Source organism: Myzus persicae, unplaced genomic scaffold (genome assembly GCF_001856785.1).
Source record: "Myzus persicae strain clone G006 unplaced genomic scaffold, MPER_G0061.0, whole genome shotgun sequence".
NCBI classification, from domain to species: domain Eukaryota; kingdom Metazoa; phylum Arthropoda; class Insecta; order Hemiptera; family Aphididae; genus Myzus; species Myzus persicae.
In genome coordinates, this window is record NW_019103839.1 from 66,559 (window position 1) to 82,941 (window position 16,383).

At 30.1% G+C, this 16,383-nt stretch overlaps 1 protein-coding gene across 2 annotated transcripts; it reads right to left on the reverse strand.

Moving 5' to 3' along the window:
* Positions 1–3,737: 3,737 nt before the first annotated feature.
* LOC111035413 lies at positions 3,738–12,431 on the reverse strand. 2 transcript variants are annotated; one of them, XM_022317018.1, is made up of 9 exons: positions 12,264–12,431; positions 9,748–9,886; positions 8,832–8,962; positions 6,330–6,479; positions 6,128–6,243; positions 5,423–5,724; positions 5,039–5,328; positions 4,723–4,946; positions 3,738–4,381 (listed from the first exon to the last, which is right to left on the reverse strand). In XM_022317018.1, exons 1-9 carry the CDS (start codon positions 12,325–12,327, stop codon positions 4,094–4,096), a joined length of 1,704 nt encoding a protein of 567 aa, XP_022172710.1. In that variant the 5' UTR covers positions 12,328–12,431; the 3' UTR covers positions 3,738–4,093. The 2 variants fall into 2 exon arrangements, with proteins under 2 accessions (XP_022172710.1, XP_022172711.1); XM_022317019.1 differs by lacking the exon at positions 8,832–8,962 and adding an exon at positions 8,235–8,347 and having other exon boundaries at positions 3,987–4,381.
* Positions 12,432–16,383: the final 3,952 nt, after the last annotated feature.

Genomic DNA, 16,383 nt, shown 5'->3' on the forward strand with positions numbered 1-16,383 from the left:
GTAAGCAAAATAAAATGTTGGTTTGCATTAGTAGTTAGTGAATAAATGTACTAGTTTGCAATAATTGTATTCCCTATCAAAACATATTTCTTCGGAAACTAGACTTTACATTTGTTCTTCAACTGAATAAATCAAAATTTATAATTGAAAATAAATCATGTATAATTAATAACTATAAACTCATTTATGACTTAATGAGAATACAATTAAAATAAATAGCATTTTAGTAATGTTTGAAAATGTCTTATTATTTAGAATTATAATATAATTGTTTGTTAACATTTAAATCATAGATACAAAGTCTATATTAAATTCTTGTCAAAGTTATTCTTACGATAAATCTGTACAAAATGTAACATTTTCTTATAGTTATTTTTAATACGAAATTGTGATACTATTTTCAAATGATTTTAAAGTTTGGATATTTTTTACATTGATTAAAATAAAAGTAATAATCTTAGCATTTTTCAACAATTATATTATAATACAGAAAAATATTTAGCTATTTAAGATATGATACCCACATACATTTCATAACTTCTAATTACTTATCATATTATCATATTATCGAAAACGTAAAAAATGTTTTTGTCTTTATTGTTATTTTTTACTTTTTTAATCCTAACTGCTAACATAGATAAATAATCTACTTTCTTTTGAAGATTTAGATGTATAGAAATCATTATCGTCTATTTATTAATTTATGAATTGTATTATAATTGTTTTAATTTCTTTAACTATCTTGTGGTGATGACCGACTTTTTTTTCATTTTGATTTATTGCACCCAATTTATTATTAAGTTTGTAATTTTATCATTATTATTTATATTTATAATTTATAACTTATGTATGACCATATAAGTGTTAGTTAGGAACAATAAATGTTAGCTCAATTAATGAATAATTTATAAATTAATTAACACTATAAAATAATACCAAAAATTGCTTAACTATTATAGAATATACATAACATAGACTCAGTAGTTCATAATATTCTATAAGGTATAACGAATGTATAATATTATGCACCAATAATACATAAATAATGTTTGAATAGAATAGAGAATTGTCATCGCTTTACTTTTAATGGTAAAATATTGTTAACAAGTTAGTATAGTTACAATGATATTAATATTTTTAAAGGTTGGACAGTTAAAAAAAAAAAACGCTTAACATACTTATCTACAATAATTTGACTGAAAAAGGTTAGCTGTTACAATAAATACTTAATCTAGTTAATTAGAGGTTAACTAATTAATAAAGTTGAAAAGTTAAAAAAAAATTATTTTTAATTTAATTTTTAGCTACTTTGCTGATACCAATATGCCATCCTTTGGACATTTTAAATGTTGGTATCAAATATGTAGGCTACACATCTATTGAAAATTTAAGATTGAATATATTATGTTGAAATAAATAGAACTTTAACTTGAGAGAACTCTACACTTGTGTTTGTTGTCTCCGTTTTACAAACATACGACATGTCAAATGTTCGTTCAATGACTTCAATGTGTGCTGTTAATCTTAATATTAAAGTGTATTAATCTACTTTCAAACTTTTAGGTAAAAATATTATTTGTGCTTAAGCAATTTTTTCGATATTTTAATTTTCAACCAAAAAATGAAATTATATATGTGTATTGTATAATATATGTGTATTGTATAATATATGAAATGTATGTGAAATATCACAATTCACAAATTAAAAATGCTCCTTGGTATATCGCTTGAAAATTAAAACATCAAATAAAAGCAGACGCTTAAGCACAGAAAATGTAGAAGTTTGATATCTCTAATATCAAATTTAGTAGTTGATTGAAACTGGTGAACGGAAATTTGGTATGTCATATCACTCGTATAGTCGTATATATGTAAGACCGAGAAAACAAATGCATGGATAGAGTACCGGCGTCTTTTTAAATTAAAAAAACAACATGTATGGAGTATAATACTATTATGTATTCAAATAAACCAAAATGTCATAAATAGCTCTATGTACAATTTTACCGACTAGCCTACTGACCTACTGGCTAATCAGAATATCAGATTAAACATCTGAAAACATAACAATATTTGAGTTTGTCATGACTTAAATACCTACATTTTCATGAAAACTACATTCCCACTTTTTTTTTAAATTTAACACCTAACTCTTCGAAATTAGATTTTTAAATATTAAATACTACTACCTGCTAAGAATTTTAAAATGTAAGAATGTTGTTTCCAAGTAATTTTCAAACATTTTATCGGATAAATAGGTTAATAATTTAATTTAATTTATTAGTAATAGATTGATACTTTAAGACAAAATATTAATACTCTTATAGCGACATAGCGTGGTATTGACATGTGCGAGAGGTCTTCACTATTATTTTTACATTACAACAGTCGCACACACTATATGTATGATCGCTTACTATATACAATTTACATAATAATACGCATAGAAACGAGAGGACAATAAATTGCCTATATCGAACCCCTTAACAAGTGCGATAATGAATCGATCTTCAGATCCGTAATAATTATTCGTAACTTGTGGACACTTTTATGTTTTGTATAATTGTATTAGATTTAGATAATACATTTAAAAAATGGATGTATCTTTATAAGTTAAATATAACACATGTTGAATAAGTAGGTACTTATTTCGTTGTATTACATTCAAATTACTTGATTTAAGTATATAGGTAGCTAAAGCTTGTTATTATTATTACAATTTATTATCATTTTCAAAGCATTGTTAATCAGTAGTGATCGAATTCTAAAAACTTGTGTAATACAACATTTACTAATTTTTTAACATATATATAGTAGGTAAATTCGATGGTTGTAGTTAATAAGGTAATATAGTTTTTCGTCGAGTATAAGTAAACTATTCTAACAATTGCAAATTGCCATTACTTCTTAAAAGTAGACAAGATCTCTCTTGTACATATATTCGATTTTCAATTTACAATAGACTATGCGCCAAGGCAATAGGTTACACGTAGGTACCTAATCTTTGTTCCCAGAAAAATAATCAATGTCAAACTATAGGTATACCTTATACGTATATAGGTACTTTATACTTTCAAAGTTTGCTTAGGCGGGAATCGGGTTCAAAGTTATTGACAATCTAAAATTTAAAAATATCTAAATACAAATTGGTGCAAATGTTCACCAAATACTTATATAACTATTTTCTATTTTCTAAGCATTATTTTCACACTCCACTCGAAGTATAAAATGTATAGATGCATGTTGTATCCATTTATTATATTTTAAACTTGATATTTAATAGGTACCTATTCTCCCCCTATACTAACTACTAAGTATAATTAGATAAATTAGGTAGGTACTATAGACCCAAAAATTAAAAAAACCAGTGGGTACTTAACTCAGAAGTTGATTATTATTATAGTTACAATAAAAATTACCTATTTAGGTACGGCAGGACTGACAGGACTTGGTTTTGAGGCATATGATAATATATAGATCTATTATTATTATTATGAATTAAATCAGTATCTAGGTATCCGTTTAAAATAACTTATTTTTCGGTTGTCGGTAAAATATTTGAACGGGTCTAGTCTATTATATTATAAAACTATTATATCAGTTGACTCAGTTACAGTTACCAACCTATTAGTTTACCAATAAGTCGTATTTGTTAATAAAATATTTTCAAAATATATAAGTAAAACAAAAATAATAGTTTATTGACACTTCTAAAATGAATTATACAATATATATAAAAAGTGCAATGAATTTTTCAAATTGCTCGAATGCTACTGTATTTTACAAGGTATTTTTTTCCTACAATTATATTAATATTCATTAAATGAAATCATATAATATATCAAACACATACAACACATTTGTTCAAATGAGCAAAATTAAATGTAAAAATACAAAATTAGAAAAAAATGAATAAAATAATTTAAGTAAACTTATAATAATATTGTACTCATAATAATTATTGGAATATTATTTTTACATTCAAATTTATTTTCTAACGAATATAAAAACAACGAAATGTAGAGCACGAAAAAGAAAATAAAATCACAAATGAGATGTCTTTATTTTAACTGACATTGGATTTGAATTGTGACTAGATGTAGCGATTTTTGTTTTTAAAGTTCAAGTGAATGTTTCGCTTTCTTCTCGTTGAAAATCCGTCACCAGTTGGATCTAAAATCCATGGGTAATAATTGGGGCATTCCATGCAGGTGAACAGTCTGATTGTCTCTCCCGGGAGTTCTCTGGTGGTCAATGGGCAGGGATTTGATAGCGAGCAGAAGGGCTGTCCTTTGACATCACATTTGCTGTTTTCGTCTTTCCATTCAGTGAAATCTCTCATATTGTCCAATTCAGTTGGTGTTTGCATCCATTGAATAACCTTTAAAGTAAGATACCATTATGAATAAATATTTTTTCAGCATCGAAATGTATGTTACGATGTAGATAATCAATATTATAATAGTTTTTAATTTTGTTTTTATAGGTACTCAACAAATTATCACTTGCATATTTAGTTGAATACTTCATATGCAACTTGACTGAACTTTTTATATTTAGTGAACACTTTTAGGTATTTAAAGTTGTTACTTATTACTGTAAGCATATTATAAACCCTATATAATGCAATCATTTATGTCACCATATTTAATATATTATTTCCAGTATCTCATTACAGAGTACCTATGTCCTGCATTATATAATTATAAAACTGGTACTTACTTGCAACATGTTGACGAAATACACATCGTTTCTCTTCAACATTTCTTCGATGAACTTGATTAGCTCATCTTTAAATTCTCGTTTGCTCTTAAGCCATGAAGCGTGGAAGTGTAATCCCAGCGGAGCACGGTTGGTAGAGAAGTGCCGATTGAAGTTGTGTCTGAGTAAGCGTCCGAACTGTTCACCAGTTTGGATGTTCGAACAGGAGTCGACCATATGACAACCTATAATAAAGAAATGTGTATGGTTGAAGTAGATGAACCGTTTTTCTAAATACGTTTCATCGGGGTTTTTTGTACTAAATCTAGTCACAAACCTGGCAGAGATTCGTCGAAAGTTGGGTCGTCACGTCTGTCAAGTTCGTTCATGACCATTTCCCATACCGGATGGCTTCGGCTAGGACAGTTCTGGGCGTTACCGTTACACTTGTGTGGCATTCTGAAGAACAGAGTGTATGGCCAGATGGGAACTCGGCCCAAGGAGGCGGTGATGGAAGCGTCGTACACGAAGAACTGGTGTTCCATCATCTGGAACTGTTTGTTGCCACCAACTCTGAGGTACGGTGCACGGATGCCGACGATCGAACCATCAGAGATGTTTGCGAATCTGTTTAAAGACGGATTAGGATTTTTAAATTATGTAACTGTAATGTATTAATGTAAAACTTAATATATAAATACTGTAAATATAGTAATATTACCTTTCTGTAATGAGTCTAGCTCCAGCCATCTCGGCTAACCAATCGTCGTAAGATCCGCCGGTCCAGTATTTCGGATCATCTTTGTGTGTCAACGAGAAAACGGCGATCTCGTGTCCTTTGCGGTGCAGTTCTTGAATGAAAGCATAATTGCTGTACTTGTGCGACACAAAGAAAGTTCCTTTGATGGAACATCCGTTGGGGTTCATTCGGTTTGGCAAAGAGTTATTGAAAATTTCTTCGTACAAATCCATGTTGTCAACATTTACGGCACCATTGAATGTAATAGTGATCAACTGAGGTACCTATGTACAATTATGTCAAATATTTATTAAAATCCGACTCGTTATTAAACCCTGTTTTTAAGTTAAACGTGTATTTTTCAATTCATGATTTACATGGTACCTACAGCAGCTGGTATTGTCTTATAAAATCGATTTGTGTTCAACAAATATTTTTATTTATTCAAGAAACAGTTGAAAACATTTTTAATTACCTACCTTAAATTGATTTTTTAAAAATGAGAATGTCTGTGGAAGTGTAAACTCTAATTATTTAAATAAAGTCTAATATTTTTAATATTTTGTTAAAATGGTCTGAACTTCTGTGTGTTGGATATCAAAATGTTTTCCAAAAAAAGGTAAAGAAAAAAATTCAAAATCGATTTAAGCACTTCGTTAAAAATATAATATACTTATATAGTTATACCTGACTAGGTTCCAATCCACCGGGTATTCTGGTACCGTCGGCTGAGCAAAAGCAATCAGGCAGCACACATTGGTTCGGATCACAATCTGGCGCACGGTTCGGGTCAGTTTCCACGCCTAAAGTCACGAATATAAATTGTAAACGGTAATCGATCACGTTACAGTTCACCAGTTGCATAATTACTACAACCGATAACACTTACTGCAAGCGTTTTCATCAGACTCGTCCTTGCAGTCGGGTCTGTCATTACAGAAAAGATCTTTGTTTATACATTCACCGTTACCACATTGTAATTGGTCCTTTGGACATACTGGTTCGTCTGTTTTCAAATTAGGTAAAGCTTTTCTGGGTTCTGAAAATAGTTTAGGTTATAGTTAGGTTATAGATTTTTAAACTTCAATTTACCCATGTTATATCATAATATTCAACGCCAATATGAATATTTTTAGTAATTACAACTTAAAAGTTGGTTTCATCATAGATCTTAAAATAAATGTATTTTAAAACGTATTTTAACAATGGTTTTGGTAAAATGTATCGATAACATTTTAAATTTGATTTCATTCTTCAAATCTTAGGTAAAACATTTTACGGCGTTGAATATTATTTTAACTGTACCTAGTAGTTATTAGGTAGGTACCTACTAGTAATTACTAAAATATCTAATTGAGAAAAAGCGATGGAAATAATTATGAGAAGTGCAGTAATATAGATAAATGATTACGCAAGAACATTCTATGTTGACTAAAAGCATTTCTTTAATTTTATGAAACAGAAGTTTTTACTGTATAGTACCTAACTGAATATTTTTCAAAAGGTTCACACCACCAACTAATCTAGCTCTACAAATCTAATTTTATTTGCTACAATATAGTACCTACTAAAGTATATTGTATAGTTTGTAAATTAATGTGTTATTATCATATAACTTTTCATATCAATCTTAAATTGGTAGTTATAATTTGTATACAAGATACCGAAGAAAGTAACTATATTCTTAGTCTGGAGCGTATTGCTGTTAAATTTAATATTAATCTGTTTTGTAAACAGGAATACTGAAAGTGATTAAATATTTTTTAAACCCATTGAAGAATAATGTTCTTTTATGCAATTTACAGACCGGTTGTTCTGTTGCCATACCTTCGTGCTGTTAATAATTATCGTTTCGAAGAATATATAATAATATATTCTCATAATATCAAACACCAATGTCTAAGAACCAGAAATCGATGCACACTTTAAATCGTACATTCAATTCGATGATACAAGTTTTGTTTTATTTTTAAAACTCGTTTTTAATATAATTAACTTTTTCTCTAGGCGACTAAATGGAACTGGATTGTATGTGATTACGTACCTACCTGTGCGTTGCATAAAAATAAGTCACGTTCAAGCATGTACGAAATTCGTGATTTGATTGAATATCGTGATCTTAAGATATCTAAAGAATCTTAATCATTTATTATACGTGGAAAAAAAAATTTAAGCTCGTATTTATATACGTCAATAATTATTAATGGGTGAACTTTATATCTTTTTGGTGCTGATAAATAACCTTTGATTTAAAAAAAAAAAGTAAAACCTAATCTTGTAAAAATTAATTTAAACAATGTATTACCTAATTGAGTAACGTTTTGACTGTTTTATATATAGTACTAAAGTTAATTATTAATCATGATTTATGTTGCAAGCTGTAAGCATGTTAGTATTGGTCTTTTTTTCTTCACAAAAAAAGCTGTTAGAATAACAATAATAAAGCGCATGCAAAGTCAATAAGTAATAAAAATGATATTATAATCGTTTTAAAACTAAAAAAAAATTGAATAAATGATAATACCTATAATATATACTAAAGCTACATGCATCTTCTAAAAAAAAGAAAGAAAAACACGATTCCGGGATTAATTCTAAAAAAAGCCTACCTGTGTTTGGCGCACAGGTCTTTCAAAACTACTCAACTAATTTTCTTTGGTATAATAACACAAACATCCACATAGAATAATAAACATAACATATTATAATATGTTAATTTTTTTTTGTTTTTTTTTTTACAATGTACAGTTCACACTCTCGTCCTTCACCTCTAAACAGTGATATCACCACTTACTGTCCAAACGGTTACAGTTGGTGACTTTACCCTTCCAATCACACGTCTGCTTATCTACGTCGAATGCCAAACCAGATGGGCAAGTGATTTGTTTTATACCGGCTTTAGTGCACCTGAAGGAAAAAATGCGTTCATGCTATTTTTATGTTAAAAAAAGACATTATCAAATTTAACTTAATTTCACTTTTTATGATGTTCAATCGATGGTATGCTGAAAATTAATTTATTTTAGCCAAAACAAACAGATGCAATGCATGTAAGGTTCATTTAAATAAGACACCATTAAATATATATTTCTAATATATATATATATATACCTATCGATTTTATATTATAATGGTTATGTTAGGTATTGTTAGTAAAAACAACGAACAAGGGCAAAGGCATATTTATGATATTCGAGGCGATTTTAATACTATTTAGTAGTGTCCTTAGTATGTATATATAGTATGGATGTGTATTTCGAGCTGCGCAGACTTAAGATTAGAACCAGGGCCAGTTGGATTTTGTTTTATATTGATTCAAAAGACAACAGTAGTGATGCGTATGTCGCTTAAAGCCCGTAGACCACCTTCTCCGGCCGTTCGTCGTACTTACTATCTAATTTGTCACAATTTTTCACACGAGTTTTCCAATCGCAAGTCTGACGATCAATGTCAAAAGCTAATCCTTGAGGGCATCTGACGCCCGCGAGACGGGTAATGCCGTTCTCGCCTGCTTGGTCGCACCTATTGTGGGCATCAATCATACCAATAAAACAAATACAAAGTTTTCGGACATGCACTGAATCGACCTACGCGTAACGTACAACTAATGTTTGGTAGGATTTAAAAAAAAACTTTTACCAAAAACTATTAATTGTTTGATTTTAGTAAGAATTATACTATATTATATGCATAGTCATTAAGTCGAGGTACATTACTAGGTAGTTACGTCTTGATAAAACGTATAATGTTGTTGCAATTTTTTTATATTGTGAAAACAAAATTAAATATAAAAAAAATTAATTTAAATTCGTATATGTCATTATAGTGTGGGTAGATATTATTTATTACGGTCTTCATTATAGTTGTTGGAATTTCTAATACCTTCGCATTACTGTTTGTTTTATTATTATTATATATATATTTTTTCTCTTGCAAAAATAACTTGCATTAAGTTAAAGCAAAACGTGTATGCTGTATAAACTATAAAAGATGTTTTCAAAAATCTGATAGTATGTTTGTCACTATCTTGAGGTTAATCGATTGTAAAAATGACGTCATGGTAAAGTTTACGTTCACTGAGTACGTCTGTACGATGATGTAACGGAATGAATAATAATTATTCAATGTTTTCAACATCACACATGAATTTATAACTTATAAGTGATTGACATCTATTACAATTTATTAGTTTATAAAGAATATTATAATATATATAAATATATTTTTTATAATTTATTATTAATATTTTTATTAGACACAAGTTTGATGCATTTATTTGTATTTTAGTCATAAATTTAAATATTTACCTTACGACGTCTCTACAGTCACCTTCGGTAGACAAACGAAAGTATTCATCAGCTGGTCGGTTTTTACACAGTTCATCTACTGATTGTTCGTCACCTTCGTCAGCTTGACGTTTCTCTCTTGGTGTCATAAACCCATTGCCTGTATAAAACAAATTTCCATGTTTCTATTACACTAATCTTCAAATAAGGTAGAATTTTATTCAATATTCATCACCCTCAATCAAATAAAATAAAATATTACAATTTTCAAACATTTTCCATTAATTCAGAATTCCAGGTCACCCAAGTTTATTCGCCGTGCTAACAATATGGGTTTCCAGTTTTATTATAAATATGAATGAATTTATATTTGTTGTACTGAAATGTTGCAGCCTTGCAGGTATCTTATTAATTATTATCATACAATAAAGTTGTTCTTAAACTTCACAAGTGCACTCACATAATGATGCACAGCCTGCAGTCGGATCAGTATTAAATTATGAAACTTAAGAGCTAAGAAATCTGTACGTCTGTTTAGGTATAGTATAGTTGTATAAAGATATGTATTAAGGTACTTCTATATACAGTGTTTGAAGTCAAAAAGACTAACAAGAAAACAATTGATGAAGTAGACTGATCAAGGTTGGTGGCCGTTGGCGTCAGTGCCAATAACACGCGGTGAATAGATAACAGAATAATAAATTCTAGAATATATCATACACATACCGACAAATCGTCGATTATAATACCTATATTTTACAATATACCATATAGGTAGGTACGTGAACATTATATTATGTGTATGTATTAATAATGTGTGTGTGCGTGTCGTGTACTCGTGTGTGGGTGTGTTTGACATATTATTTTCTATTCTGTATCTCAGCTGTTTTATGAACACAAGTGTCGTTATATTTCTCAGAACAAAACACTATAATAATAGTATAATAGTACAGTTCTATATGTAGAGTCTGCAGGTTGGGCTCATTGAACGTGTAGCGGCCAAGTCACGTAGTATGGCCGTGGTGCCCATTGTTCGGGCAACGCTCGAGTAAAAGGCGTTGGAAATCGTTGATATTACACAGGTGAATATGTGGTTCGAGTGGTGACGAAAAGAGAAAATAATCGGTCGAATCGCGCGTCATAAACAAATCATACTCCCAGATAGACCCACTCAAATATGTGGATATACCTGCTACAGTATATTAAATATAATAATATTATATTAGATATTTATCTAGTCATGTTTGAGATACATAAATGAATTAAATTAATACATTAGACTTGAAACACTTTCTCGAACTATAAGACGAAAAAACCTGATCGATTTGCACCGACTCCCGTACAAATTAATTGTAAACGATGTCGATTGAAACATGATTTATAATATAAATATCTGCACAGAAGCAGTAATTACTCTCTGATTATATTCTTACACGAGAAGAGCTTCCGAGTTTAATCAATTCAATTCGCTCCGAAAAAAAAATGAAATTCCAACGGAAACCCATACATAATATCCAAGTCATTCCTATAATTTAAGTGATTACGATTGCTGATATGATACAATCCAAGAAAACGTGACAATCGAATACGGGACACTTGAGGCAACATAATATTTTGATACATGGAATGTAGGGCAGAAAACACACAAAAATGATAAAGTTAAATAAGCGAATTGTACAAAAAATGCTATTTATCAATTATGTAAACACGATATTTCATGTCCAAATACTTGCAATACCTCTGAAGTGCGTTTGTTCGTTTCGTGTATAGCAATTTGATAATAATACAGGTGTATAAAGCGTAATAATTATGCAACAATCAAACGAGAGCAACGAACTCGACTAATTTTATTTCACTCTCGAGTTGCTTTCTTTTTCAAACATTCTTTTCTGATAAACAAAATCTAAAATTGTCTTTATTATAGGTTATCAACTATCGGACTATCTCGTTATTTTGTTTGTTGCTAATCGAAAACGATAATAATATGTATAATCCGTGTAAACACTAGCTGTCTGGGGGGTTGACGACTGTGCAGTCTTATTTAATGCTCTTGCACAATTTGCACTCACGATCTCCCTATAGCCTCTCTCTGCAGGTGCATATTATTATATACTATGTCTGTCAGAAAGGCTCTCAGAATATACACGAAATGTGGATTTTGTGTTTGAAAAAATGTACTGCAGAAAGAACGACGACGTAATGATCGCCGGAGTATAACGGACAGCCTTATTTGAACTCATCTGCAGTGTAAAACCACGGTATAGGTACATATGTATAATATATACGTATTATTCTATTGTCTACAATATTACTATGTAGTAATAGTACCTATACAACGAATGGTTGGCACCTATATGCAAGAGGACTCTGTGGATTTGCAACGATCGCAAAAAATCGAACATCGTAATATCGTGTGCAGATATAAACATAGGCATAGGTATCACATTATTATTTATTATTGCCGTATAGATAGTGGTCGTCTTATAATATATTTATAACAATATATGTACATATATGTGTGCATGTTATATACTTACAGTTGTCAATGGCCTGCGACAGGCACATCAGGAGCGCGACGGCCAGAGCAGCTTTTCCCGTCATCGCTACTGCGTGTGGGTTCGTGTAATGAGCGACGCGGACCAACACTGCCGGTGTATAGGTAGATATCCTCGGTCCCGTCACGATCTGCTTGCTGTCTCCCCTATCGTCTACGCAGCCGCGACACGATAATATACGCGCAGCACAACGTAAATACCATGAGAAAAAAAATACACGGGTGGGCGCTGGCTGGCTGGTGGGGAAGCCGCTCGGTGGCCGATTTTCCTCCTGACGGGAGGTCTTTTTCGCCTCCCCCGCCACAACCTATCCCGCGAATACGCCGCGCGTTTCGCACGCCGTCTCTAGCGCGCATGCGCGGCAAGCACGCGAGCACTTTCACCGCGACCGCGGCGGCGGCTGCGACGACGACGCCTTGACCACTGTTGTAGTTGTACCTATATAATGTTATTATTAGGTATATTATACGATCGCGTGGAGGCGCCTGCCATGACGTTTGGTGGGCTGTTGCTGCTGCTACTGCAACTTGCAAGTGATGCGATGTACGAGTATAATAACTCCTATACAGCTGCATAATGCAACCACCGGAATTTCGCTGTAGTAAAACACAATAATAATAAGTAATACTCGTGTATTTCAATTATTTTCACTGAAAAAAAAATTGTATTTATTGAATAAAAGTTCAATGCATCACAGTTCAAAAACTTTTAGGTTTAGGTTCTTTTGACATAATACTTGAAAATCATGCCTACTATGAACATTTAAGAACAAAACTTTAATAAAATGCATAAAAAATATCGTGGCATCAAACACGCCTTAACAAAAAAAAAAATCATTAAAATATGACAAATGAAATTGCAGTATAGATACTTACAGACTTTTAGTACTTTGAAACGTATATTTAATATGTATATCTGGCACGTTTCTCGTATCAGTTGTATATCTAACTCTGCTATATTTTGGTACTTCTAGTACCCTCTGTATACAGATAAAGAAACATATGATATAAGAATATAACTAGAAAATTATTATTTATAGTATCTGTATACTTATTTACGATTAAAACGTAATTATTTTTATTAAAACGATACACACAAAATAAATGAATACCTATAATATAATACGTATACTGCAGCAGCCAGCAGGTACCTGTAATATTTTATGTTGTATTTGAGTTATTTTATAGATACACTAATAATAATTCGACTAACAAATATATGTTCATAGTTCAACAGTTGTATACAAATAAAAAGTATTGTAAGCTATTGTAAAATTGTAGGCTAATAAACTTTTGTATCTAAAGAATTAATAGTAAAAAAAAAATAACTATTATAATTATAACATGTAATATTCCAAATAAAATATATTTTCTTAAATAGATTCCATGTAAGAATCTAAATACCAAATTGTGCAATATTGAAACATGTGCTGGTCGGATACAATTGGCCGATATAGACCGATTTTATTCACTATACCTTAACTAAAAAATACAAGGAGATAAAAATCACTTGGAAAAACTGGCTGGTTGTATATGTCTTGACGCCTTGTGCAGCTGTTTACGACATTATCAATTGATAACTATAATAGTACCAATAGAAGATATTTCAAACTTTCGGTGAAGCACGATTATAGGAATTTTTCCCTGTTCAATATTCAAAATCCAACGTTTGGCACTCAGTATGTATCCCTAAACAGTAAAAAGATATAACGTTTGGGCGTTAAATAATAAAATAAAAGTATAAGCCACTAAACATGAAATGTATAAATATTTTAAACTGTAATTATAAGTAGGTTCTTAGGTATCTATTAATATAGCATTTTTAATGATTAAAATATGTTAAAAATGTGTTGTGTCAAATTTGTATATAATTATTAATCCATAATAATCAATAAAATATTATAATAATTTAAAAAACGTTTCTAAATTACAGATGGATTATCAATATTGTCTGTAACTACACACTTTTATCACAGTCCATTATAATTAACTCATTAAGCCCCGTTGGATATTCTAAGTGGTAGATAGTTACATGGCGTTGTTTGATTTATATTATGACTTCATTATTATGACTTTTTAGTCTTAATTCGTGTTCATAATATATGATTTCTAACTTATACTTATGTATAATATATAACTTACAAGAAAAGGGTGTATACTTGATGTACATAAAAACCTACATAATATATTGTATTCGTATATCATTATTATAGACTGTGATGCTCAAACGTGTTATGATTTTGTGCACAAATATTTTGTAGGCCAAAACGTAATAACCTATATATTTTTACGATACCTATCGTATACCATTGTACAATAGAAACGTGTAGTACCTATATAGTACCTACCTAATATATAGGCACCTACTCGTCTTCTTATTTATTTTTGGTATTTCCTTTAAAAAATTTGTAGGTATAACGTATGCAATAGATACAATACAATCGGGCGCACGTAAACTCCGCCACAAGTACCTTTTTTTACTGTAAACTCCGCCAAAAAAAAAAGCAGGTAAAATTGGGTTCATGTAAACTCCGCCACTGAAAAACATCAGGTAAAATTGAGTTTATGTAAACTCCGCCAGTGAAGAAAATCAAATAGTAGAATACAATTATAATATAATATCATATCATATTATATCAATATTTAAATCATAGTATAAAAAATCATAATAAATAATCCAAAATCATATTTTTCATAATAATAATTAATAATTGTCCACATAATAATAAAATATAATAAAAAATAATAAATAATCGTTATAAATATTGTGTTGTATGAAAAACTATTATGTAAAACTATAATGATGTGATACAATTTGCAAATATTCTAAGTCTTGTATTTCTTTATTAGTATACCTATTCATAGCATCCTGTAATACTGTCATTTTTTTTTTTGATTTCGAATTTTTTAGCTGATTTACTTGAGATATGCCATTTAGTTTAATATAAGTTTGGGTTTGAAATTCGATAAGAACTTTACTAAAAATGTGAACATTCGGATGACTTTTATAAAATGAATTTCTCAGATGACTATGAAAGGATTCACAGGCATTTGTTGTTCGATTTAAATTTGCATTTTAATAAGCCCACAAATGAGGAGGAAATGCTGCTTCATTACTTATATAATTGTCAACAAGGTAATCTGAGAACTTAGTTACTCTAGAGTCGGATGGCATGATTGCTTCTAAAGTAAATGCAAATACATCGGGAACTTTTTCCGGAGATAAAAATAATAATCCGAAACATAAATGAAGCCACTTACTTATTTCCTTGACAATATTTTATCAATTTTGACATATACATCACAATAGATGTAAACGTATTTAATGTGAGAAGGCACGTGGCAATGTGAGTACTGTCGCACTGACCAGGTAAAAAAAAAAACTGGCGGAGTTTACATATACCCATTACAGGTAAGAAAAAAAAGCTGGCGGAGTTTACCATAGACCTATTATTACCTTTTTATCTTAACCGATATTCTGGCGGAGTTTACAATCGCCCATACAATCATATAGGTAGAATAATTAAGGTGCAATAAGTGATAATAATTAGCTCATTATTAAATGTATCTCAGAAACCTTTTTTTATGATTTAAAACGCTTGATTCGATAAAAATAGAAAAAAATGTTCGTAAGCCATCAATTACTGTTTTTATACACTTACAACTAGTCAACTTACTATGGTTTTTATTTTTTTATTAAATTGTGTTTTTATATTTTCCTTAGCTACTTCACACAAAGCAGCTACACGGTAATATATGTGATGGGCGAAACCAGTAGTATGGATTTTATAATATTGGCTCTATTGATTAGTACAATCATGTACACCGTACATGACAATGAATATAATATAGTGAATTATATATAGGTAAGTGGTAGTAACTAGTATGGCTACTGTTTCCTGGTAGATATATGCCCTTTTATCAAGTATTGACTAATAATAATTTATACATTATACTTATAAGTGCTATAACTACTAGTATAGCTATATGGTAATAACTAATATTTATGTGTTATGTCTTACGTATTACCGCGATACTAGTCATACAGGAATAGATACATATATATAATAAATGATAATACAATACACATATTACACGGGGTG

Excerpts from the sequence above, each read along its gene's own strand:
- LOC111035413 (XM_022317018.1), bottom strand. The coding sequence starts at position 12,327 with ATGACGGGAAAAGCTGCTCTGGCCGTCGCGCTCCTGATGTGCCTGTCG. Across the intron at positions 6,244-6,329 it reads GTCTGATGAAAACGCTTGCA|GCGTGGAAACTGACCCGAAC; the intron begins GTAAGTGTTATC and ends TCGTGACTTTAG. Across the intron at positions 5,725-6,127 it reads GTGGATTGGAACCTAGTCAG|GTACCTCAGTTGATCACTAT; the intron begins GTATAACTATAT and ends AATTGTACATAG.